Source organism: Somniosus microcephalus, chromosome 14, assembly GCF_052327205.1.
Source record: "Somniosus microcephalus isolate GS21.2 chromosome 14, FLI_Smic_1.0, whole genome shotgun sequence".
NCBI lineage: Eukaryota > Metazoa > Chordata > Chondrichthyes > Squaliformes > Somniosidae > Somniosus > Somniosus microcephalus.
In genome coordinates, this window is record NC_141000.1 from 56,358,216 (window position 1) to 56,385,611 (window position 27,396).

The 27,396-nt window shown below is 48.4% G+C and overlaps 1 protein-coding gene across 4 annotated transcripts in view; it reads left to right on the forward strand.

The window, feature by feature from the left end:
• Nucleotides 1–27,396, forward strand: part of igsf11 (immunoglobulin superfamily member 11) — a 287,696-nt gene that overhangs the window by 195,336 nt on the left and 64,964 nt on the right. For all 4 annotated transcript variants that reach the window (XM_086006577.1, XM_086006580.1, XM_086006576.1 and 1 more), the window contains one exon: nucleotides 15,506–15,669. In XM_086006577.1, coding sequence (XP_085862703.1) covers nucleotides 15,506–15,669 — 164 coding nt within the window. The remainder of the gene's footprint in view (nucleotides 1–15,505; nucleotides 15,670–27,396) is intronic.

Genomic DNA, 27,396 nt, shown 5'->3' on the forward strand with positions numbered 1-27,396 from the left:
GCTCCACCATCATTGAGGATGGGGATATTCATGGAGCCTCCTTCCCCCGTTAGTTGTTTAATGGTCCACCACCATTTGCGACTGGATGTGGCAGGACTGCAGAGCTTTGATCTGATCCGTTGATTGTGGGATCGCTCAGCCCTGTCTATAGCATGCTGCTTCCACTTTTTAGCATGCATGTAGTCTTGTGTTGCAGCTTCCCCAGGTTGGCACCTCATTTTTAGGTACGCCTGGTGCTGCTCCTGGCATGCTCTTGTACACTCCTTATTGAACCAGGGTTGGTCCCCTGGCTTGGTGGTAATGGTAGAGTGAAGAATATGCCGGGCCATGAGGTTACAGATTGTGGTGGAATACAATTCTGCTGCTGATGGCCCACAGCGCCTCATGGATGCCCAGTTTTGAGCTGCTAGATTTGTTCTGAATCTATCCCATTTAGCACGGTGGTAGTGCCACACAACACGACGGAGGGTGTTCTCAGTGAGAAACATAGAAACATAGAAGATAGGAGCATGAGTAGGCCATTCGGCCCCTCGAGCCTGTTCCGCCATTTAATGAGATCATGGCTGATCATCCAAATTCAGTACCCTGTCCCTGCTTGCTCCCCATATCCCTTGATCCCTTTAGCCTTAAGAAATATATCTAACTCCTTCTTGAATATATTTAATGAATTGGTCCTTACTGCCTTCTGTGGTAGAGAATTCCACAGGCTCACCACTCTCTGGGTGAAGAAATTCCTCCTCATCTCTGTCCTAAATGGCTTACCCCTTATCCTTAGACTGTGACCCCTGGTTCTGGACTCCCCCGCCATCGGGAACATCCTTCCTGCATCTAGTCCTGTTAGAATTTTATAAGTTTCAATGAAATCCCTCTCATTCTTCTAAACTCTAGCGAATATAAGCCCAATCGACCCAATCTCTCTCCATATGTCATTGCTGCCATCCCAGGGATCAGTCTGGTGAATCTTCGCTGCTCTCTTTCCATGGTAAGAGCACCCTTAGATAAGGCGACCAAAACTGCGCACAATACTCAAGGTGTGGTCTCCACAATGACTGTGCGGTAGTCACTGCCACCAATGCTGTCATAGATTGGTGAGGACGAGGTCAAGTTGGTTTTTCCCCTCGTGCTGGTTCTCTCACCACCTGTCGCAGGCCCAGACTGGCAGCTATGTCCTTCAGGACTCTGGCAGCTCGGTCATTAGGGTGCTACCGAGCCACTCTTGGTGATGGACATAGAGTCCCCCACCCAAAGTACATTCTGTGCCCTTGCTATTCTTGGTGCTTCTTCCAAGTGGTGTTCAACATGGAGGAGTACTGATTCATCAGATGAGGGAGGGTGGTAGGTGGTAATCAGCAGGAGACTTCCATGCCCATGCTTGGCCTGAAGCCATGAGACTTCATGGGGTCCAGAGTCAATGTTGAGAACTCCCAGGGCCACTCCTTCCCGACTGTATACCACTGTACCATCACCCCTGGTGGGTCTATCCTGCTGGTGGAACAGGACATACCTATGGATGGTGATGGAGGAGTTTGGGAAACAACATACTGAAAGGTATGATTTTGTGAGTATGACTATGTCCGGCTGTTGCTTGACTAGTCTGTGGGACAGCTCTCCCAATTTTGACACAAGTCCCCAGATGTTAGTGAGGAGGACTTTGCAAGGTCGACTGGGCTGGGTGTGCCGTTGCCGTAGACGAGGTCGACTGGGCTGGGTGTGCCGTTGCCGTGTCCGTAGACGAGGTCGACTGGGCTGGGTGTGCCGTTGCCGTGTCCGTAGACGAGGTCGACTGGGCTGGGTGTGCCGTTGCCGTGTCCGTAGACGAGGTCGATGCCGGCTGGTCCGTCCAGTTTCATTCTCCTGTTTCGTAGCGGTTAGTTACGTAGCGGTTAGTTACGTAGCGGTTAGTTACAACTGAGTGAGTGCTCGGCCATTTCCGAGGGCAGGTAAGAGTCGACCACATTTCTGTGGGCCTAGAGCCACATATAGGCCAAACCAGGTAAGGGCGGCAGATTTCCTTCCCTAAAGGACATTAGTGAACCAGATGGGTTTTTACGACAATAGTTTCATGTTTACCAGTACTGATACTAGCTTTTTAATTCCAGATTTATTTAATTAACTGAATTTAAATTCCCCAACTGCCGTGGTGAGATTAGAGCTCGTGTCTCTGGATCATTAGTCTAGGCCTCTGGATTACCAGCCGCCGCCGCCTTTTTAGGCAGTCCCTCTGAACCGAGGATGACTTGCTTCCACATTACAAATGAGTTCGTAGGTGACTGATGAGCCCAGTGCGGGACCTACAGTCTCTGTCACAGGTGGGGCAGACGGTGGTTGAAGGGGCGGGTGGGTGGGGTGCTTGGGTTGACGTGCGCTCCTTGCGCTTGGCTTCCGCTTGCTCCCGGCGAAGAGACTCGAGGTGTTCGGCGCCTTCCCGGATGCTTCTCCTCCACTTTGTGCGGTCTTGGGCCAGGGATTTCCAGGTGTCGGTGGGGGTGTTGCACTTTTTCAAGGAGGTTTTGAGGATGTCCTTGAAGCATTTCCTCTGCCCACCTGGGGCTCTCTTGCCGTGCCGGAGCTCCGAGTAGAGCGCTGGAGCACTCAAAGACCCCGCTAAGAAAGCCCTATTCAGCCTGCGCCTCACAAACAACCTGACGACTCCGTGATGCAGAGACACAGATGTCCACAGCGCCTGGTCTGCACTCAAGGCCTCCATAATCAGCACCTGTGAAGAGACACTTGGTCACTCAACCAGGAAACACCAAGACTGGTTCGACGAGAATGACCAGGAGATCCAGGAGCTAATAAGCTGCAAGCGCAAGGCATTTCTGATCTGGAAACAGCAACAGAGCTCGAGAGCAAGAAAGCCGCTCTACAGAAGCCTGAAGGCCGAGGTCCAACAAAAAACTCGCGACTTAAAGAACAGATGCCGGGTGGAGAAAGCGCAGGAGATCCAGCAGCTAGCCGACAACCACGATGTGTGTGGATTCTTTAGCGCAGTCAAGACCATCTACGGCCCAAGCACCCAAGGCCCTTCCCCACTGCGGGCCAAGAACGAAGAGGTACTCATCAAGGACAGGGAAGCAGTCAGTGGCCGAAGAGCTCCTCCCAGAGTCGCAATGTGGATTCCGCCTACTAAGGGGCACAATGGACATGATCTTCACCGCACGTCAATTACAAGAGAAATGCAGGGAACAGCACCAACCGCTGTACATGGCCGCCTTTGATCTCACAAAGGCCTTCGACACTGTCAACCGTGAGGGATTATTGAGTGTCCTCCTCAAATTCGGCTGCCCTCAAAAGTTTGTCACTATCCTCCGCCTGCTTCACGATGACCTGCAAGCTGTGACCCTGACCTACGGTTCCACCACAGACCCAATTCACGTACGAACCGGGGTCAAGCAAGGCTGTGTCATCGCACCAACACTTCTCAATCTTCCTTGCTGCAATGCTCCATCTCGCCCTCCGTAAGCTCCCCACTGGAGTGGAGCTAATTTACAGAACAAACGGGAAACTGTTCAACCTCCGTCGCCTCCAGTCCAGATCCAAGGTTGTCCCATCCTCTGTCGTCGAATTACAGTATGCAGACGATGCTTGCGTCTGCGCTCACTTGGAGGACGAACTCCAAACCATCGTAAACACCTTCACTGAAGCATACGAGAGCATGGGCCTTACACTAAACACCCGTAAGACAAAGGTCCTCTACCAACCTGCCCCCGCCACACAGTGCTGCCCCCCGATTATCAAAATCCACGACAAGGCCTTGGACAACATGGACCACTTTCCCTACCTTGGGAGCCTACTGTCAACAAGGGCAGATGTCGACAACGAAGTCCAACACCACCTTCAGTGTGCCAGTGCAGCCTTCGGTCACCTGAGGAAGAGCGTGTTTGAAGACCAGGACCTCAAACCCAGCACTAAGCTCATGGCCTACAGAGCAGCAGTGATACCCGCCCTGCTGTATGCCTCAGAGACATGGACCATGTACAGCAGGCACCTCAAAGCACTGGAGAGGTACCACCAACGCTGCCTCCGCAAGATCCTGCAAATCCATTGGCAGGATAGGCGCACCAACGTCAGTGTTCTTGCTCAGGCCAACATCCCCAGCATCGAAGCTCTGACCACGCTCAATCAGCTCCGATGGACGGGTCACATTGTCCGCATGCCCAATACGAGACTCCCAAAACAAGCGCTCTATTCGGAGCTCCGGCACGGCAAGAGAGCCCCAGGTGGGCAGAGGAAACACTTCAAGGACACCCTCAAAGCCTCCTTGAAAAAGTGTAACATCCCCACCGACACCTGGGAATCCCTGGCCCAAGACCGCACAAAGTGGAGGAGAAGCATCCGGGAAGGCGCCGAACACCTCGAGTCTCTTCGCCGGGAGCAAGCGGAAGCCAAGCGCAAGGAGCGCACGTCGACCCAAGCACCCCACCCAACCGCCCCTTCAACCACCATCTGCCCCACCTGTGACAGAGACTGTAGGTCCCGCATTGGACTCATCAGTCACCTGCGAACTTATTTTTAATGTGGAAGCAAGTCATCCTCCATTCCGAGGGACTGCCTAAGAAGATGATATAATTTTACAGAGGTTTTCTGATTTATCCAAACTACAAGTGCAAACAACTTTTGAGGGTGACCACAAGGGTAGAAAATAAAAATAGTTGATCAGAATTCTATTCTGACAAAATATTTTTCAGCAATTTATTCCATGTAGTACTCGCCCAAGAGGATGAATTACAGATATGAAATATACCAGATAAAGTTATATTGCAATCTGAAGGAAAGTCTACTTTTCTCTTGCTGGGATTTGTGCACGTCATTGAACTGATTATGCGCCAATTATAGCTAAAATATCTACATAACACAGCGATCAATAGCACAAAATTCTTTTAAATGTGACTTTTGGAGGTCCTACTAATTTTCATGCTCCATTATTGCACAATGCTCTGTCTTTGTCAACCAAAGCAACTGGCAAAACTCGCTCAGCGAAGGTAAATGAGTTCAAATATTAGTTTAAGCTAGGGGACTACTCGCAGCACTCTGGCTAGGAGTTGTTCTGCAACTAGAACTATATAGAGCCATCAGTTCTAGTTTTGGAAAGAGCTGGAAGCAAAGTTGAGGACCATAGTAACTTTTACTGCAGCACGCAATGCAGTGCCAGCTGTGGCAGTGGGTTGCAGGCCTGGTTGCAGGAGGCAACCCAGATCTTTAACCGCCTCCCTGGAGAAGCACAGCCTCCTTATGCACTGCTCCTCTGAGAATTGTAGGTATGTCAATCTGCATCTATATACCCTGTTGGGAGGGTAAGGAATATCAGCGAGCAACAGGCAACATCAGTCAGTCTACAGTTCATACTTGCATGAAACAGGTGACTGATGCCATGTTTGCTAAAACAAATTAATTTATCACATTCCCCATGGACAACTGGAAGATATTGCTACTTCTAAGTGACTGGTGCAAGGGGCATATGAGTGCAAATGATCACTGAAGTCTTCCCTTCTGTTTAACACATTCTATCTTTGTTACCAGTGTCTTAACTTCTTCTCCCCCACTTTCAATGTAAGGACCAATCCTTCAATCCAGTACTCATCCTGGAACATCAAAACACATCAGGGCACTTGTCCCTACATGACAATGACAATTGTCATCACCCAGTCGAATCAACACAAAATAAGTGCACCCTTTCCTTTTTATTACTATATAATCTCCATGAATAAGAAAGCACTACACAAGTGCAAATTCTATTTTAATAAAACAAATGACTTTCCTAAAATTGATTCTGTTCTTTGACTAAATGTGTTTTCTTTCACCTATTGCAGTGCTGCTTTTAGGTTTTACCTTGCCTGCTACGATCAGGTCATTGAACACTCAGTCCTGGGGGTGAAAGAGTTGGCACTCAGTGACACTGCCATTTCCCTCTACATGGCATGAGACACATTTTTGGAGGCTTCTTCCCATGGACACCCAGCAGTCTGTCTCTCCTCTGCTTGATTTCATCAAGGAGGCTTTACAAAACAAGATACAACAAAGAGAGCTGGTTGCAAAAAAGAGTGTAGCCATCAAAAAACATTTAAAGCTCATTGAAGTTGTGGGCTCTTCTTTAGCCTCTGTGCCATGCCTTCATCCCTTCTCTGGCTACCTCTGCACACATTCTGTAAACTTTCTTGAAAAGTGGCACAAAAACACTTGAGACATCCAGTCAATCTACCTGACAGTGAACTGAGTGAACCAACCATTTTTCTACTTACCTGACACTCGCCTAGCCTGCTGCTGCAATCTTCAGCCAGAACTGTTTTCCAATTTTGCAACCAGCTCTCTTTGTTCCAGCTTGTTTTGTAAACTCTCATTTCTTTAGCCAGTTCCCTTGCATTGGCTAACATCCATGAAACACTTTAGTCTTTAGCTGTATTGCACGAACTCAACTTTTAAAATGGCTGTACACCACAAGTCCTTGCCAGAAAGGAGATGATTGGGTAATTCCCCTGTCAATCACTGCTGTAAATATCTGGAATTGATTTGATGCACATAATTTGTATGTAACTATCCCCCACTCACTGCATTTTGCTGGCAAAATAATCCTGCTGTACTCGGGAGACTCTTATTACTGTAGTTTCGGTCATAACTTTGGAGACTCTTTGCTGTAATTCCTGAGTAAATAGACACTATTTGCTGCTGTTCTTGGGTAAATTATAACCACAAGTCCCGCTCTGCCTCCAACTCATTGGCTGACACAGCAGTCTCGCTATTCACTCCGTTTTAAAATTTATAATATTTCTGTAATGTTAAATTCAGTCTTTTATTTCAACATTGGCCCGTCCTTTCCGATCCCAACGGGCGTGTACGAGCTTTGTGCACACCCACAGGGACCTCGCAAGTGCCGGTTTCAGGTATGCGAAGCGCATGTGCTGAAAACCGACATTGCCGATCTGTCAAGAATCCTCTTGACAGATCATCGGCCTGCCCTGGAGAAGGGCCCCTGCGGGTGGAGAGTTCCGCTTTCTGCAGAACCTCCGCCCGCTGAAATCCCTTAAAAATCTTACGCCTGGTAAAAGCAGGCGTAACGCCTGCTTTTACCAGCATAAGAGTTTAAAAAAAAAAAAAGTCTCTTACTGTATAATTTAAAAATACTTTTTTTCAAAAAAAAGCTAATTTTATTTTTAGCCCTGTAAAAAAACTGGGTTTTTTTTTCAAAAAATTAAATTTTTGTTTAAAATATTTATTTTTATGTAATTTTAAAACGTGATATTTTTAAACATTTATTTAATGTTTTGATGTCTTTTTGGAGTGATCTCCATTCATACTTTTGACATGTCTAAGCTGTCAAAAGTATGAAGGGGGATTCCCTTCTCCCATTGGTTCCCCATGGCCCACGTGATCCCAGGGACGCTTGCAAACCCCATGCGCCCCTGGTATACGTGGGCCCTCTGCATTTCGTCGTGGAGAGGCCCAGGAGCAGAAATGGCTGGACCTCTAGAACCCTCGGGTAAGGGCATAGATATTTTTCCAGATTGAAGACCTCCGCACGCAGGAAGCCACCGATCAGAAAATACGGGCCATTAAGTCAGCAAAGATGAAGCCAAGCTGGGTACCATTTAATTTGAAGTGTTAATTAGATACCCAATGAGGGAGTCAGTCACAGCTGATCCATCACAGACATCCCAGCAACAGGACTTTTTGTTTATGCAAGTTTTTGTAGCTTTACAACATTGGAAAGACTCCAGGAGGTCAGCCAGTTGAAACAGCCCAGTATTGATCAACATCCATATTTCTAAGGGTAGGTTGTGGAGCCCTAGGTGACTGACAGCTACACAAGGCAAACCCCTGATTTTAGAGACTTAAAAGCCTGGCTTAAATTTTGAACCAGCTAGCTATGGAATAGTTTAGCTTGAAAGTTGACCTACACCTGGGGCGTCAGTAAGGTTGTGGGGTTAATTTTAACCTAACCAATCGATCGGCCGATTGCAAAGTAAGATTGGGTAGGGTGTGAAGCGGGTGGCCAATCTGACCTTCCAGTTTTCTGCTGAGCGAGGTAAGTTAAAATGACTGCCTGTGTTTTTAGTACTTTTCATAAACTGGAGAAACAGAGGAAATTGACTGTTCTCATTACGAAAATTGTATTCTGTTCACATATTTTAAGTAAACTAAACCAGCTTGTTAATTTGAAGTCGTGCCTCATTTCATCTTGGGCATCCTGGGTACTAACACACTGTTCATCCTCTCAAAAATTTTTTTTATTATTACCTGCACGAATCGCCCATCACACTGCACTGTGGTTAAGGAGTTCACGAACTCTGATTTGACAATATATGTGTAGCCATCTCTTCTAACAGCAATTACTTGCATGTGTAACCTTAAATCCCTACTTCCACATCAACAGGGTGACATCAGCATATAAATTACATCAGTTGTTGGATGCCACCTAGGACACATGCTTTAAATGCTAGCCTTCACTTAATTCACTCAATCTTGTTACAGGAGAAACTTAGATACAATGCCCATAAAAGACAGAGCACTGGAGGAGACTTCCCTGCTCTCTTGTCTCCTTAATCGCAAAGGGTTATGCTCACATATTCTTAGCCTATGCCCACTTTTCCTGAAGATCCATGACAGTAGTGGGGGCAGAGGATGAGGAAGAGTGCCAAGTTTCTTCTTTGTAGACTTTGAGGAGCAGACTGTAGAGCTGCTTGAGTAGCACTTACTTCTAGCCATGGGAGATGACGAGATTGGTAGGACAGTGCAGGCAGCAGTTTTATTTAATTATCTTTTATTCTTGGGATGTGGGTAATGCTGCCAAGGCCACATTTATTGCCCGTCACTAGTTGTCCTGAGAGGGTGGTGGTGGGCCTTCTCCTTCAACAGCTGCAGTCCATGTGCTAATTGTTATATTATTGAATGGCTTGCAGGATGCTGAGAAAAAGACCACGCAGGAGTCCCTGGATCAACAGCCATGTTGTTCTGGGACAACCTCTTCAGTGTCACCCTCTGCGTCACTTGCAATTTTACTCTCGCACATCAGCTCACATACTCTCACCTGGGGAAAATTACATCGTGTTAGTGAGGAGGTAGTATTTGGTGATTGACAGAGCACGAGGGAGCTGGATGATTGGGAGTGGCTGAGGATGTGCCACCTTCCCATTGCTGGTTGAGGAGAAGGATGCCCACAATTTTGGAGTCTAGGACCTAGAACCCATGGGTTAACATAGAAACATAGAAGATAGGAGCAGGAGTAGGCCATTCGGCCCCTCGAGCCTGCTCCGCCATTCAATGCGATCATGGCTGATCATCCAAATTCAGTACCCTGTCCCTGCCTTCTCTCCATATCCCTTGATCCCTTTAGCCTTAAGAAATATATCTAACTCCTTCTTGAATATATTTAATGAATTGGCCTCTACTGCCTTCTGTGGTAGAGAATTCCACAGGTTCACCACTCTCTGGGTGAAGAAATTCCTCCTCATCTCTGTCCTAAATGGCTTACCCCTTATCTTTAGACTGTGACCCCTGGTTCTGGACTCCCCGGCCATCGGGAACACCCTTCCTGCATTTAGTCTGTCTAGTCCTGTTAGAATTTTATGTTTCAATGAGATCCCCTCTCATTCTTCTAAACTCCAACGAGTATCAGCCCAATCGACCCAATCTCTCCTCATACGTCATTCCTGCCATCCCAGGTATCAGTCTGGTGAATCTTCGCTGTACTCCCTCCATGGCAAGAACATCCTTCCTCAGATAAGGCGACCAAAACTGCACACAATACTCAAGGTGTGGTCTCACCAAGGCCCTGTACAACTGCAGCAAGACATCCTTGTTCCTGTACTCGAACCCTCTCGCTACGAAGGCCAACATACCATTTGCCTTCTTAACCGCCTGCTGCACCTGCATGCTTACCTTCAGCGACTGGTGCACAAGGACACCCAGGTCTCGTTGCACTTCCCCTTCTCCCAATCTATTGCCATTCAGATAATAATCTGCCTTCCTGTTTTTGACACCAAAGTGGATAACCTCACATTTATCCACGTTATATTGCAACTGCCATGCATCTGCCCAACCTGTCCAAATCATATTGGAGTTTCTCTGCGTCCTCCTCACAGCACACACACCCACCCAGCTTTGTGTCGTCTGCAAACTTGGAGATATTGCATCTATTTCCCTCGTCTAGATCATTAATATATATTGTGAATAGCTGGGGCCCTAGGACCAATCCCTGCGATACCCGACTAGTCACTGCCTGCCACTCTGAAAAAGACCCGTTTATTCCAACTCTTTGCTTCCTGTCTGGCAACTAGTTCTCTATCCAAGTCAATGGCCTAGAAATTGGGTTGGTAGCGCCGGCGCTGAGCACCTAAAGAGACCTAGAATTGGGGCGAAGCCCTATGTTGGGGCGGACGCTATGAAGATAGCGCCGACTCAGAAATTGACTATACATTTAGCGCCTGCGCTAAGTGTTTGCGCACGCCCGTGAGCGCAAGCAGCTCATGACGTCATTTCAGTGTGCAACGCCTTTTAGGAGCGCCTGAGCGCACATTGGGTGGCGCCCGGAGCCTTAGCGCCCAGCGCTATTAGTGACAGTTCGAAGGAGGGCTAACAGGCCCTTCTCGGAGTAGGGCGGCGCTATTTAAAGGGGACAGCTCTAGTGCAGAATCTTCTGCCACTTGGCCTGCTCATTGCGATCGCTGCTAGAGAGAGTTGGCGAGCTAATGTGGAGCGGAGTTCTAGGATTTGAGCTACACAGTACTTGGGACCCTCAACCCTGCCCGAAGCACTTGCAGCACTACACCTAAAAGCCTTTTGACCAACTGGCATCGGAATGGGAGCTTGTTCGGGGGGCGACGGCCTCATCGCCCAACACTGTGAAGGGGCAGAGAGACGGCGGGAGAGAGGGCAGGGATTGGCCAGAAGGAGGAGGGGCAATCGAGGTCGGCCAATCCGACAGGATGCTGCGAGGGTCTTTAGGCAGCAGGTGACAAGCCTTGACATTTCGGTGGAGCAGTGTTAGCGATGGCTCCGAATCTGGAGGGACATTGTTACTGATCTGTGCCACCTGCTTGGTCAGGATCTGCAGCCGCGTGAACGCTGCAGAACCTCTCTGTCCGTGATGGCTACACTGACTGATGGCCTCCATTTTTATGCAAACGGATCCTTTCAGTCAGCCATTGGGGACAATGCAACTGACGCTCAGGCTGCAGTCCGCTGTTGCATCCGGCAAGTGACGGAGGCCCTTATAGGCGAACGCGTCCATTCATTACCTTCCCTCGGACCCTGCACAAGCAGGCGGAGGAGGAGGAGTATGAGCAGGCGGAGGAGGAGGAAGAGCAGGCGGAGGAGGAGGAGGAGGAAGATGGAAGGGCCGCTGAAAGTGGAAGATCCATATGTCAGCGGCTCCTCTGGACTCGTCTCGACACCCCTGTGGCGGAATGATGAGAGTCTTACCTCATGCGCACTTTGGATGTTTGAGGGCCTCTGCATGCCAGCATCACTGAAAGTAGTCACATGCACCAAGCAACATTGAAACTTCTGTTTATTGACACAAAAGTCTTGCATTACAGCTAAACAACGTAAAGTGAGCAGAAACCATAACTTACAAAATAAATGTGACCTGTTCGGCCAAGCTGCAAAACTCAACAAAAATCTGCAACTATAACAGCAGCTGAGGGTGTCCTTCAATTTGGACAAACAAGCGTCTCAGCACCTCCCTCTACAACTGACCCCTTGAGGGAGAACGACTTCTCTTGCGCGCCCGGCCCCTTCCCTCCCTGCTGCTCCTACGTAATTGCTCCCCAGTGGCGGCCTCAAGGCTGGGGGACGCTTGCTGACTGTCTGGACACGCAGAAGCCCCTGAGGTACGGCCTGGCCGACCTCTGGTCTTGGAGGGTGCGGATGCAGGATGCTTGCTTTGAGCATGGCTGGAAGCAGTGTGGGCTGCAGGTGGTGGCAGCTGCAGTGCAGGCGTCCCAGCGCTGGCATGTGCAATGGTCTCCTGACGAGAGAGGACACCTGCACCATGGTCGGACGACACACTGGCTATCTGAGGGGAGCGGTTCGGCTCATCCGGCACAATCGCAGGCTTCACGGATTCCTGGCATTGTACGGGAGTGGAAGGGCCCGGGGTGATCCTATCTGATGCAGAGAGGGTGGCTGCAGTCAGACATCGCGTTGCGTCAATCTGGCTGTGGAGGAGCCCAGCAAGTGACTGCGTGGCAACAGTGAGGACCTGTGTGCCAGGTGCCAGTGCTTCGGAGAACGCCTGGACAGTTCATCCCATGGCTTCAGACAAGGCAGGAGCCGACTGCTCCACTGCCTCGGACAAGCCCTGCACAGACCTTTCCAGGGATTGTCCGAAGCCCTGAACAGTCCTTTCCATTGCCGACTCAAAGCCATGGACAGTCCTCTCCATTGTTGGGCCGAAGCCCTGGATAGACCTGTCCATTGTTTCCCCGAACACCTGGAGAGACCTCTCCATTGTTGCGCCAAAGCCCTGCAGAGTCCTCTCCATTGTTGCCTCGAAGTCCAGCATACTCCTAGCCAATGAATCTATTGACTCGGGCATCTTCTCCACTGCAGCCATCAGCTCCGTGTGTCTGACCCGGGCCTGTTTGCTCATCTCTGCCAGGCGACGGACCTCATCTGCACTCTGTGCAGCAGTCATGACGACCTGCCTTGCCCTGCGGGGAGACGGTGGCCGAACTTGCCTATCCCCCCTGCGTTGCTCCATGCCGCTTGGTCCGGCAACTGGTTCATCCTCAGAGCCGCCCCCCCTCCCCTCCAGGGGACTACTATCCCCAGTCTGCAGATGTCTCAGCTCCCCGGATTCTGCAGCGGCTGGTCCAGATTCCTCCTGGTCCTTGCCTCCGGTGGCACTGGCACTGGCACTGGCAGCTTCAGCGCGTTGAGCCCGAGTTGGTGCTGCTTCATCTGAAAGTGGGAGGTGGGAGAGTGGCTTTAGCAGAAGGACAGGTTTGTTGAAAGGCATGCCAGATTGCGGCAAGGCTCTGACATGGCTGCACACTGAGGATGCATGCTGGCGGGGGGACCAAGTGGAAGGCAACGGGTGGAAAAGGTGAGAGTCTTACCCTCGCTGTCGGTAATGGGGTCGGCAGATGCTGTGGTGACAGGACCAGACAGACGTCCTCCAAGTATCTGGTGCACTCTCTCCTCCAGATCCGTTAGAGTGACCACTTGTGCAGGTCCGCCACCGGTTCGACGCTGTTCCTTCCAGATCTGCGCCATCTTGGACTGCAGGGGAAAGAAGGGGAGGTTCTGTTACATGAGGCCTTGAGACCTCCTCGCATCCCCCCATTGTGCAAGAGCCCTTACATGAGGCCTTGAGACATCTGTCCATGTGTGTGCCCAGAAAGGGCCATGGGTGCATACTGACAGAAGGCCATTGGCGCATCATTGCAGCAGGGTGCCCGAAGCCAGATGCAGATGGAGGGAAGCACAAGTTTGGTAAACCATCACTCACCCTGACGATCCGTGTGAGGTCGTTGAATTTCTTCCTGCACAGAACAGGGGTCCTGGTCGCCATGCTGCTGGAGTTCACCCTCACAGCAACCTCCCTCCAAGATCGTCGGTAAGCCTTCTGATTTGGCCTCTTGCCATTATCCGGGTACAGGACCTCCCGACGGTGTTCAACTGCAGCCACCAAGTGCTCCAGAGCCTCGGCGCTGAAGCGCTCTGCTCTCTGCCTAACCTTCTCCATAATGATCACCTTGTACCGCCAGACAAGGGCGAGCGCCGAATCTGAGGCCTGCAGAGCGTTGGGTGTTGAAGCTCAGTCTGACTGACCCACCCCCTTTAAGAGCCGGCCGGCGCCTGTAGGTCTCGTGCTTTCCCGTAATTGAGTTCACCTGCGCTGCGCCCGTCCGCGTCGATATTGAATAGCGCCTGACCATTTGCGCCTTAAGAGCACCGTGCAACGGCCGATTTAGCGCCTCAATCCCCTTTTGGGGGCGAAGCAACCCAATATTGCGCCAGGCACAGATAAGTCTCGTCTGGCTATAAACTTTGCGCATCGCCAGTTCTAACGCCTCAAGCGGGGCTATACCCAATTTCTAGGCCAATACCTTGCCCCCAATCCCATGTGCCTTAACTTTACATGCTAATCTCTTATGCGGGACCTTATCGAAAGCCTTCTGAAAGTCCAAATACACCACATTTGGTGTTGCATGAAAATAAGTATGTTCAAGGGACATCATACATGCATGCGGGCTCAGAGATCAATCTTTGAGGATTTGCGGCCACAAACAGCTGTGGCTATGGAATCTACAGTTCTTATTGTAACATCAGAGGTGTTTTTTTCGGACCCTTAACGTTGTCTCAATGACAGTACTGGTCGAAGCACGTGCCTTGTTATGGTGCTCCTTAGTTACTGTTCTTGCAACTCTTAGCGGAGTCGTGATCCATTGCAGCAAGGGGTATGCCTTGTCCCCATAAGCCATCTGTTTACTTGACTCTTTTCCTGGAAGAGCTCAGGGAGGGTAAATGGATGATGGCAACTTCCAGAAAATCTGGCATTTTATGTGAAGGATTCTTTGCCTCTGGTCAGAAACATTCTGGACATTCAGCAGTTGGTGCCCCTTATTAAGAAAGTTTAGTCAGTTAACGGTAGGAGCTCACAGTGCAATGTGGGTGCCATCTATTGCACACTGCACTTTGGGGAACCAGCAATGTGATAAAACTGTATGATCCTATCACGCTGCTGCCTTGCCTTCATGCTAAACTAGATAACTTCCCCCAGCTCTCCTAAAAAGTGAGTCAGTTACCTGACAAATGCATGCGTGGACTGAACCCGGGATGATTTGGCTACTTGAAATGAGCCTGTGATCTAGAAATTGGGTGTGATCATTACTTTCACTACCATAGACACAGCTGTCCAGGCAGATGATCTTGGACAGATCTTCATGTAGTAGCTGATCACAGCTCCCCTATTGCCTCTTTGATGAAGCACACTTTTCTCATGCCGAGCTCTTCACTAAGATTGTAATAAGATCTGTGTGACCGGCAAACTGCTTGGGGTCGAATAATATCTGAGTGCATCATTTTCAAATGCTGCCTTACCTTTCCTCCAACAAAGTTATAAACAGTAGAATGCCCATTGAAAACCCAAGCCAGCTACTCAGAACCTTTTACCAAGGGGTGAAAGTAAAACTTGGATGTTCTTCAGGTCCTCCGCCTTTACGAAGCAAGTCCAGCTCATACAAGTTCTTATTGATGTTGCCGAGAAATATCTTGGTCTTATGTAGGTTATAATAGATAACACAAGTTCCATTCTGTCGAACAATTGTGGGCTTGAGGTGAGATTCACATCACAAATTATGCCATGGTTTATGACATCACCTGATCTCCTTGATCATGTTACAGGCTTACAGTACATCCCAATTCAACTGGTACTCTGTATGTGAACGACTCATTAAGACTGCATAACATAAGCAATACCGTACTCAAGTGTAACATGTTTAACAGTCACTCTAATGGCGTTAGTTGGTTGCATTGCATCCGTGTAATATCTTTTTCTTGGCAGGTTGGGTGGAGTCATTAGAAGTTAGTGTGAATAGCAAGAGTGTGCAGGTTGCCAGAGGTCAAACAGCTGTACTACCATGTACCTTCATAACCAGTGCTGCGCTGAATCAGCTGAACATCATCTGGACTGTGACGCCTCTCTCCAATGCCAATCAGCCAGAACAGGTTGGTCTTTAAAAAGTATTGCATTTATAAATTGATATGCTAACACATGCCCGAGTTCTCTAGCTCCTGGTGTTAAAATCACTCCGTTTAGCCTTACCTGTGCAGGACTTCCCTGCGGCTGGTAAAGGTATTGGCATATTGGCAAAAGGAAAATTCAACAAACTGCGCTTATAGAAGCAGTGTCGTATGTAGGCTGGAGGTGGCCTTGTGTTTTTTTGTCACTTATGTTTACTTACTCTACTTTGTGTCTCCTGAAGTTCAGAGCAGCCCCTCAGGTGAGTCTCCCAGAAGTCAGAGCAACAAAAGCTGCCTTTATATTGCACTGAGTGATGTGCGATGGTCACTAAGCCCTGATGTACAGGTTGAGCACAGCTGGCGGCAACACCAGAGAAAGCTTCACCAGCTTTATTAAGGCCAGCTTCTAGGAAGCCTCGTTTTATTTATTGGGTCTCCCAGAATTTTTCAACTGGTTCTTGTTGGCAGTTACCTGTAGTGAATCTCGTAAGCCTACTCTGGGGTTGCTGCCATCTTTGGAAGACCTGTGTGCTAGGAGCTGAAAGCTCTAGCACCTCACTCAGTGCAATGTAATTTAAAATACGAGTTTACTGCTGGCTTCAGTCACTCAAAGCGGATGGGAGAGAAATGGGACCTGTCCCTCTGTGGGCATTTGCATGTGGGAAGGGACAGTCAGTGATGGTCCTGGTGGGAGCGGAGGGCAAATTCAGGTGGAGGTGGTGTGGCAGTGGTAGACCTCATTCTCTCTTGGTATTCTGCCCCATTTCAGGCATATTCAAGCAGAATACAGCCCTTGATCTCAGAAGAAGCCACTGGAAAAGTAGAGCAGACAGCTGAACTGAGAGTGGTTATAAAATAAAAACAGAAAATGCTGGAAATACTCCGGTCAGGCAGCATCTGTGGAGAGAGAAACCGAGTTGACGTTTCAGGTCGATGATCTTTCGTCAGAACTGGAAAAAGTTAGAGATGTTACAGGTTTTAGGCAACTGCAGAGCCAGGGGGAGGGGGGAGGAGGAAAGAACAAAAGGGAAGGTCTGTGATGGTGCGGAAGGCAGATGTGATTAAATGCTAAAAGGGATGATGGTGCAAGGCAAAAGGGGGTGTAAAAGAGCTGTAAATGACAACAGCAGAATCGTTACCAGAAGCTGCTGTCCAAAAAAAATGGGAGCAGTGGTTAAGATCTAAAATTGTTGAACTCTTATGTTGAGCCCAGAAGGCTGTAAAGTGCTTAATCAAAAGATGAGGTGCTGTTCCTCGAACTTCCATTGAGCTTCATTAGAACAGTGTAGGAGGCCGAGGTCAGAGTGGGAAGGGGGTAGAGAATTAAAATGACAAGTGACTGGAAGCTCAGGGTCATGCTTGCGGATTGACTGGAGGTGTTCCGCAAAGTGATCACCCAATCTGTGTTTGGTCTCTGAGGAGACTGCATCGTGAGCAGCAGGTTATAGTTGTGAGTTGCTCAGTAGAGTGGATATGGCCTAGAAAGTCTGCAGGGAGGAGCATATCCTAGTGAAAATGTTGCCATGTGCCCACCCATGACTTTCACCAATGGCCTTGTTCAAGTTTACAGGGTAAGGGGCCACGAGGAGTTTGGGGAAAGTTGGTGAGAGCAGTGGAAATAGGAAGATGGTGTTCAGAAAAATGTTTCCTCAGTCAAGGTCTGGTGAGTAGTTTATGCAGCTGGCAACTGGGTTGGTGGTGGTTTTTCTGGCTGCTTAGGGATGTGTTCCAGCAACTCTTTGGCGATCGCCTGCCCACTCCAACCTCCCTCCCAGGACTTAAACATTCGGGGCCCTTCCATCGAGTCAAGCGGCCTGAAATTCGTGCTGTACAAATGCGCGAGCTGCCTGTGGAGGAGCGACAGGCGCTGGCAGCTCGCGCACAAAATATTAACGGGGCCCAATTTCGGGCTGCCCTTGGGCCTGTCGCTTGGAGCGTGCTCTGCCAGTGCAGCACAGAGTCTGAGACCTGGCAAATTTCTACCCCTTGGTGTCTTAGCACTGAGCAATGAACTGCTGTGGAGAATAATTTCTAGTAGCGCTCCAGTGGCTCTCTGGGTAAATGCACGGCCTTGTGTTAAACTGAGCCGTACAGACAAAGGAAGGTTTGAGGCTCGTTCCTCATTCTCTCCTGCACTAGCTGAACTGAGCTGGGGAGGTGTATAGAACATCACCTACACCTTGGAAAATAAGAAACTGAATGGGGTAGAAGAGAAAAGGGATCTAGGGATACAGCTGAACAAATCATTAAAAGCAGCATCACAGATCAGCAAAGCAACTAAAAATGCTGACCAAATACTCTGAATTATTTCTCGGGGTATAGAATTCAAAAATCGTGAAGTTATGTTAAACTCATAAGACCCTGGTCAGGCCGCACTTGGTGTACTGTGCACAGTTCTAGTCCCCATACTATAAAAGGACATGGATGCACTGGAGAAAGTGCTAAAAACATTTACAAGGATGGTACCAGAACTGAGGGATTACAGCTATCGGGAAAGATTGAACAGGTTGGGGCTTTTTTCTTTAGAAAAGTGAAGACTTAGAGGTGACCTGATAGAAGTCTTTAGGGTAGATGTGGAGAGAATGTTTCAACTTGTGGGAGAGAATGGCCATAAATACAAGATAGTTACTAATAAATCCAATAGGGAATAAGGAGCAATTTCTTTACTCAAAGAATGGTTAGAATGTGGAACTTGCTACCACAGGTTGCGCCAAATAGCTTAGATGCTTTAAAAAGGAAACTAAACGAATACATAAGAGCAAAAAGATATGCTGAAAGGCTGAGGTTAGGCAGAATAAATGGGAGAAGACTTGTGTGGAACATAAACACCAGCACAGGCTAGCTGGGCTGAATGGCCCGTTTCTGTGCTGTATATTCTATGTAATTCTGAGACCTCCTGCAGCTGTCCCTCCAGATAGGGATATTGCGGTTGAGCAGGAAAATGATGGTAGAATTTGCTGCCCCATTTTCTGCCTCTATGCTGCTAGCTGCCTCATATTGCAAAACATGTCTTGCATATTGCTTTCCTAATTATTTTTATCTTGTGCTGCAGACTTTTTTATTTGCTTATGGGATGTGGGTGTCCCTAGCAAGGCCAGCATTTATTGCCCATCGCTCGTTGCCCTTGAGAAGGTGGTGGTGAGCCGCCGCCTTGAACCGCTGCAGTACCTGTGGTGAAGGTACTCCCACAGTGCTGTTAGGTAGGGAGTTCCAGGATTTTGACCCAGTGACGATGAAGGATAGGCGCTATACTTCTAAGTCAGGATGGTGTGCGACTTGGAGGGGAACTTGGAGGTGGTGGTGTTCCCATTCGCTTGCTGCCCTTGTCCTTCTAGGGGGAAGAGGTCGCGGGTTTGGGAGGTGCTGCCGAAGAAGCCTTGTGCGAGTTGCTGCAGTGCATCTTTTAGATGGTACACACTGCAGCCACAGTACGCCGGTGGTGGAGGGAGTGAATGTTTAAGGTGCTAGAGGGGGTGCCAATCAAGTGGGCTGCTTTGTCCTGGATGGCGCCGAGCTTCGAGTGTTGTTGGAGCTGCACTCATCCAGGTAAGTGGAGTGTATTCCATCACACTCCTTCCTTGTGTCTTGTAGATGGTGGAAAGGCTTTGGAGAGTTAGGAGGTGAGACACTCGCTGCAGAATCTCTGACCTGTTCTTGTTGCCACAGTATTTATGTGGCTGGTCCAGTTAAGTTTGTGGTTAATGGTGATCCCCAGGATGTTGATAGTGGGGGATTCGGTTATGGTAATGCCATTGAATGCCAAGGGGAGGTGATTAGACTCTCGCTTGTTGGAGATAGTCATTGTCTGGCACTTCTGTGGCGTGAATGTTACCTGCCACTTATCAGCCCAAGCTTGACGTCATCCAGGTCTTGTTGCGTGCGGGCATGGACTGCTTCATTATCTGAGGAGTTGTGAATGGCGCTGAACACTGTGCAGTCATCAGCGAACATCCCCATTTCTGACCTTATGTTGGAGGGAAGGTCATTGACGAAGCAGCTGAAGCTGGTTGGGCCTAGGACACTGCCCTGAGGAACTCCTGCAGCGATGTCCTGGGGCTCTGATGATTGACCTTCAACCACCACAACCAACTTCCTTTGTGCTAAGTATGACTCCAGCCAGTGGAGCGTTTTCCCCCTGATTCCCATTGACTTCAGTTTTACTCTGGCTTCTTGATGCCAGACTCGGTCAAATGCTGCCTTGATGTCAAGAGCAGTCACTCTCACCTCACCTCTGGAATTCAGTTCCTTTGTCCATGTTTGGACTTGCATTTATATAGCACCTTTCATGACCTCAGGATGTCCCAAAGTGCTTTACAGCCAATTAAGTTCTTTTGAAGTGTAGCCACTATTGTAATATAAGACATTAAGTCAATTGGATTGTCTTCCTTTTTCATTGATCTGGATTCTATCTGATTGGAATTTCTATGTTTCTGTTACAGTTGAACAGAAGTTTTTAGCTTGTGCTTTTTTTGTACCTTGCCTACAAGTTTCATCATTTTCTTTTAGAATCATATTTGGTGGTACAGTATATGCAGTGACAACAGCTAAATTACCAAGGTTCAGGAGGCCTTGGTACTGGACTGGGGATTTGGAGGTTGAGAGTTCATAATCCTACCTAAAATTGAATTGAATAAATCTGGTAATTTGTGAGCTGGTACCAGAAAATGAGCATGAAAGCTACTGGATTGTGGTTAAATATCCAACTGGTTCACCAGTGCCTTTCATGAAAGAGAGCCTACCACCCCTTCCTGGCCTACATGAGACTTCGTTCAACAATACATGGTTGAATCTTAGGGGTCGATTTTCCTGGAGCTGTCAGGCGGGGTTTCAGGCGTGTGGGGGTGGAAAATTGCAAAAATAGGGGGTCGCGACCCCCCCTGATGGGAACCCCGCTGATGAAACCTGGCGTGAACAATGTCGGCTTGCTTGCTTTCAGCTGCAGGTCAATCAGGAAAGAAGAGATTTAATCAGACAGCATTTGTAGGTTGCAGGACCTTGTTGTTTCAGGCTTGGGGCAACTTGTTCAAGGCTTAGGCACAGCTGTGGAAGGTTGGAGCCTCACACACTTCTCCAGTGTGAGCTCCTGGGAAGCACCTCTCGCCACCCTCACTCAGCGCTTCCTCAACTGAGGCACCTACCAGAAGCATGGGAGGCCTTTTTTTCCTTCCCCTCTTGGCATGAGAGGACCTCCAGCCCCAATCGCAAAATGACACATGCCACAACTGTAGAAGTTGCCATCTGAAATTTTATATACAATAACCAACTGATGGCATTTTTTAAATAAACACAACATTTCACCCAAGTGACTACCCGAGTGGTGCTTCATTTTTCTCTTACGCGTGCTCCTACGTAGTGGTTCCCCTGTGGCTTCAGCAGATGTGGAGGCCCCTTGCTCACTTTCCTGCTGCTCCTGTCTCGACACCTTTGGCGGGCATCCTCTGGGGTGGCGAGCCTGTGAGGGCTCGCCAGCAGTCTGCTGCTCCTGCGGCTGTGCAGGGGTTGAGACCTCTATCTCCGTTGGGTGTGGACTCCGGCGGGGCTCTGACCGAGGGCTCTGCAGTGGCATGGAAGTATGAGCGCTTGGAGAGGAGCCCCCACTTCCTTGAGGTCTGCCACCAACCTCCCTCTCATGGGTCAGGTCCCCCTCAGCGCCTGCAATTGGCTTGAGAGCAGTTTGCTGCACATCAGGGGGGCCATGGGGACCCGTTTCTACAATGGCCGGCCTACTTGGATGGCCTGCCATGAAGGTCTGGTTTCTCTGCTCAATAGCTGACCATCGCTCCTCCAGAGATGTCGGTCTATTCTGAACACTCACCATGTTTTCAACACTCTGGCGACTTAGCTCCTCCGTGGCCGTAGCCATCCTCTCCTCTACTGTAGCCATCCTTTCCGCGGAGGTTGCCATCCTTTCCGTGGTGATGCATTCATGTGCCAATGACTCCACAAAGGCTCTGCTATGGACTCCTCCATTCGCTCCACACTCGCAGCGACCCTGGAGACAAAACCTGCCAGAGACTCCTGCATCTGTGCATGGAGATCCATCACCTCTTCTCTTGCGGATGGACCCAGAGGCAGAGGGTCGACATGCAGCAGAGCTGAGCTGGCAGAGTCCTGCGCCCTCCGACGAGGACTCTCCACTGCTGTCCCTGTCTCCACCATCTGCTGATGCTCACTTGTGAGCTGTGTTACACCAGGTGACAACACTACTCTATCTCGCGAAGGTCCCACTGAGGTGTAAGTGTCTGCGCTGGTGCTGGGTGCGCTGAATTCTGCTGACACTGTGCCCTCAGAGGTTGGAGCTTCCTCTGAGGCATCTGGCTGCTCAGCCTCTTCCTCCTCCGCAGTGGGGACAGGGACTTCGGATGGTCCTGTGGGGGAGTAAAGGAAAGAGTTAGAGATGTGATGCCAAGGTTACATGCACATTGGATTTTGCAGATGTTCATAAGTCCAAATGATGTAGCTTCAGAATCATAACAGCGACTCATGCTATTGTCATTGAGAGAGATGGAAAACTATTCTGTCACCAGCTTGTGGGCCTGCCCCTGTCTCGCCTTCCCCAGCTTCCGCAGCCACATCAGCCCCGACAATTTCCAGGACTCCTTCCTCCCAGGGGGTCAGGTGGGCTATTGAGAGTGGGCCTCCTCCAGTATGGCTCGCACTCTGTTGTTGTGGGCTCTCTTTTCCTGCAATGAGGGAGACAAGTGGAGTTTGAGTGAGAATGAAAGAGTGAGTGTAGAGATTGCATAGCATAGATACTTAGAGGGAGACAAAGATGGTGTGAGGCTGCAAGACCAAGGGCCCTCCCTGTGTGTTGTCAGTTGTGCTCAAAGCATCAGAGTGAGAGGGAGTGTGAGGGCTGCATGGTGGCATAGTTATGTGAACGTGAGCATAGAGAGGGAATGGGTAAGGGTGCATGGATGTGACTGTGAAGTGGGATGTGGAGGAAGAGAGTGCTAAAGCTGAGTGCTGGTGAGGAAAGGCAATGGGGATCAGTTTGAGGGTGATGGAAACTTCATACTTTTCCTGTACGGTGAAGGTCATGGAATCGCTTCTGACACTGTATCCAGGTTCTTCTGGTGACTCCCAGCGAGTTGACATCTGCTGCCACCTGCATCCATGCAGCGTTGGTCTCAGTGGGAGGCCTCTTCCTCCCTGACCTAGGGAAGAGGACCTCCCTGTGGGCCCTCACCCCATCCAATAATGCCTGCAGTGAAGCCTCGTCGAATTTGGAGGCAGCTTGGGGTCTGGCACTGGCCACAGCTGCTGCAGGCTCCTCTGCCATCCTGTGTGGTTCGTATGGAAGCCTGCAGAGGTTGCAATGCTTGCTATAGACTTTAAAAGCACCACGAATGATGACATCATACTGTGGGGCTTTCTGACTGGAAATAGTCAATTAGCAAGGGTTCCCACACGCTGGAAATGAATTGGCCAATTAAGGGAAAATTTCATCAATCTGGCAGACCCATTTACATTCGGGGGGGAACCCGACAATTCCCCGCACCTGTGGGAAAATCGACCCCTTAATGTCCACAGGGAACTAGGGATGAGCAATAAATACCACTGTTCCCTACATTCCAAGAACATATAAATAAAACTAACTCACAAGAGCCAGGGTGAATCAGATGCAAATGTTCCCAGGTTTCCTTATGGTCTTGCAATCTACAGATGGACAAATTATACCTTGCCAACCTGATCCTGTTTTGTGACTCTATTTGCTTTGCAAACAACCCTCGAGCTGTGTTCCTTTACAGTATCTCTGAGGGCACACAGGAATAGAAAAAAGTACCTTGGAGTCAGACTAAGAACCTATTACTACTTTATTCCCTTTTGAGCTCCATTCAACCTTGAAAATGTCTGGCCTGCCCATTCCATGTTTAATCACAAGTGAAGGCAGTTTCAGTTTAAGGAACTCTCTTATAAGTATTTTAGTATAACCAAAGCCCTGTGCCTCTGGATACCACAATATAACACAGTACTTTATGATAGTGATCAGAATGTACATCAAGATTTTAATTCAACTTTAGAGGTCTAAACAGTGTCTTGATCAGGGCATGGGCTGGATTTTCCTCCTTATTCACAGTTGTTTGTTTGGAGAAGGCATATTGCTCATATCTTCCCTTGTGAGATCTTGAGGAATATTTACTATTTTGTGCTTATCCTCAATTTCAAGCCTGTTTGCATCTTTTATGGTTTGCACCTCTTCTCTGACTGTCCTCATACTGCAGTGGTGCTGAATTATCTTTTTTACTGATGCTCGGCCTCAGCTGCTATGCCTTTTCCAGGACACTCTTTGCCCTTATGATTACCCTTTCAGCAACTTTCTGCATTTGTATTCATCCCATTGAGCTTCTTCCCCTTTCTCACTGAAGGATTTGTACAGGCCATTTTTTCCTCTTTATCTCACATCCCAAACTGTCAGGAATTCAATTCCCTCTCTCTACTACAGTTGCAGGGAAATCAAATTCACACCAGTTCAACAACTCTGCCTATCAGATTGGGAATTGACTGGAAAATATTTTTTCCTTTTCCCATTTTCTCCCTTTATTCTCTCCTGTAGGCAGTAATTCATGCTGAAGCATGTTGCCACAAGTTGCAGTGGTCCTCCATGACCTCACCAAAGTCATTATTTTTGTGTTCGCCTGGGCAGTGCGGCCCTGAAAATCTGTAATCCTTGTGGATTAGGTCACTATTGGGGCAAATAGGGCTGGATATTGAGGTGGTACCTGTTTACGCCAGCAAGCAGCTACCCTGGTCCAGAACTGCTCAGGAACATAGGAACCCGGCGTAGGCCATTTAGCCCCTCGAGGCTGTTTCGCCATCTGGCTGATCTGTGACCTAACTCCATATACCCGCCTTTGGCCCATATCCCGTAATACCCTTGGTTGACAAAAATCTATAAATCTCCGATATAAAATTAGCAATTGACCAAGCATCAACTGCCATTTGTGGAAGAGAGTTACAAACTTCTACCACCCTTTGCATGTCGAAGTGTTTCCTGACTTCACCCCTGAAAGGTCTGGCTCTAACTTTTAGGTTATGTCCCCTAATCCTAGAATCCCCAACCAGTGGAAATAGTTTCTCTCTCTCTACCCTATCTGTTCCCCTTAATATCCTGAAAACTTCAATTAAATCACCCCTTAACCTTCTAAATTCTAGAGAATACAACCCTAGTTTGTGTAATCTCTCTTCGTAATTTAACCCTTGGAGTCCGGGTATCATTCTGGTAAACCTATGCTACACTCCCTCCGAGGCCAATATATCCTTCCTAAGGTGTGGTACCCAGAGCTGCTCACAGTTCTCCAGGTGTGGTCTAACTAGGGCTTTCTATAGCTGCAGCATAACTTCCAACCCCTTGTATTCTACTCCTTTAGATATAAAGCCCGACATTCCATTAGCTTTTTGATTATTTTCTGTACCTGTCCACAACATTTTAATCTATGTACGTGGACCCTTAAGTCTCTTTGGACCTCCACTGTTTCTAGCTTTTCACCATTTAGAAAGTATTCTGATCTATCCTTTTTGGGTCCAAATAGGACAACTTCACGCTTGCCTACATTGAAATCCATTTGCTGCAGCTTTACCCATATTACTATCTCTTTGTAATTTTATGCTTCCATCTACACTGCTTACAATGACGGCTATCTTTGTATCATCGGCAAACTTGGATATGTGGCTCTTGATCCCATCATCTAATTCGTTAATAAATATGGTGAATAGTTGAGGCACTTGGCCACAGAGGCTGATTGCAATGCCCGACCTCTTTGGGTAACCCGGCACAGACCACACAACAATCTGAGAATTTTTTGGAATTTCCTTGTGTGCTTGGGTTGACCCCACACCACACAGTGCATTTACCCAATGAGTCTCTCAACACCTTCAGGAAAAGTAATTCTCAATTTTATTTAAAATGGGTGCTGCATTGCAGGTACCTTTATCCATATTAGGAATTGCACTCTTCAAGGGAGTGGGTTAGCTGTCAAACTTTGTTATGTTGCATTGCTCACTTACTCAGTTTTTCTACATTGTTTTTGTTGCATTTGCTGTTTCTGCATTTTTTACAGCCCCTTTTTCATTTGTGGCTTGTTGGCAGCTGCAATTTAAATTGCAACAGCCACTGTTCTGAAGTTTGGGATCCCAAATAGCAAATATTTCTCTCTGCTGGTTTTGGAAGAGGGCCCGAGATGAGCTTGCTGCACCTGCCTTACCTGATCAACAATAACTGCAAACCAAGGTCTGTCTATGCAAATATGTCTGAAGAGATCTGCCTTTGCTGCCTGCCCTTGACTAGGGAAGCAGTCAGGAAACTGTGGTAAAAATCCCAACATGCTGGGAATGCATATCACAAAATTGCACCATCCCAACCCACAATTTTTGTCCAAGTTAATCAATGGAAAATCGTGGGCTGGGAGGGTACAATTTTATGATCTGCACTGCCAGCAGCACCAGGAGTGGTCGCAGCAGACTTTGTTTCTCTACATTGTGTCCTCATAGTAGACTTTCATTCAAGTTCCATGAAAGGCTCTACAAGTAATTGTTGAAGTTACCACAGCCTTGAACCTCTATACCAACAAAAACAACAACTTGTATTTCTATAGTGCATTTTTAATACAGATTCGGGGAGGAGGGTTGCAAAATAATCTTCCAGGCTCTCAAAAAAATCGTAGTAGCCCATTGCCTATTGCATAACTTTGCCAGACAAATAGGCACTCCCATGGAGCAGATATAAGAGGTATACGGAGATGGAGACTGAGCCTGATGTTAAGCCTGCTGAAGCCCACTTGTGGACTGAAAGAGTCTTACACTAAGCTCTCTTTGATGAGTTGTTAACTTAAGTGCGTGTTCCGTCCAAATGACACCTGCTCAACAAAGTGGATCCATGCACTATCTCCACCATTACCCTCAATTATCAGATGCCAAAACATTCCTCAGCTGCTGTTTTATTCTGCCCTATTGCAAGTGAATGCTCAAGACACAGCTGAAATAAAATTCATCCATTTTATTGTCCCCATTACTGAGGTGCATGTATGCCCAGTGTGTTTTACCCAGTCCTTGTAAAAGTGTATGATGAGTGTCGTCTCCTACTACCTAACCTAATGCTCTGTCTAAATGATTCCCTTGTGGGAGAAGGCAGTATGGTGGTTACCTGCCTTTTGGAACGGAGGTGACTTGGCTCTGCAACGGCGAGTGCCACATCTGCAACATCAATTTGCAGTCATATAGCGCCTTTAACATTGTAAAACGTCCCAAGGTGCTTCACAGGAGCATTATCAAACAAAATTTGACACCGAGCAACATCAGGAGATATTAGGACAGATGACCAATAGCTTGTCAAAGAGGTAACTTTTAAGGAGCGTCTGAAAAGAGGAGAGCGAGGTAGAGAGATGGAGAGCTTTAGGGAGGGAATTTTAGAGCTTAGGGCCTAGGCAGCTGAAGGCACGGCAACCTTTGGTGGAGCAAAGGAAATTGTGGATACGCAAGAGGCCAGAATTGGAGGAGCGTAGACAACTCGGAGGGGTATAAGGCAGGAGGAGGTTACAGAGATAGGGAGGGGTGAGGCCATGGAGGGAGATGAAGATGAGAATCTAAGCTGCAGTGGCTGCCTGATCCTGCATGCTATCTGGCATTGTGGTGTATGTAACCTGTTCCACCTTAAGAGAACTTAAGCCTGTTCCACCTTAAGAGATGTACTACTTTCTCTGGCTGCTGTATACG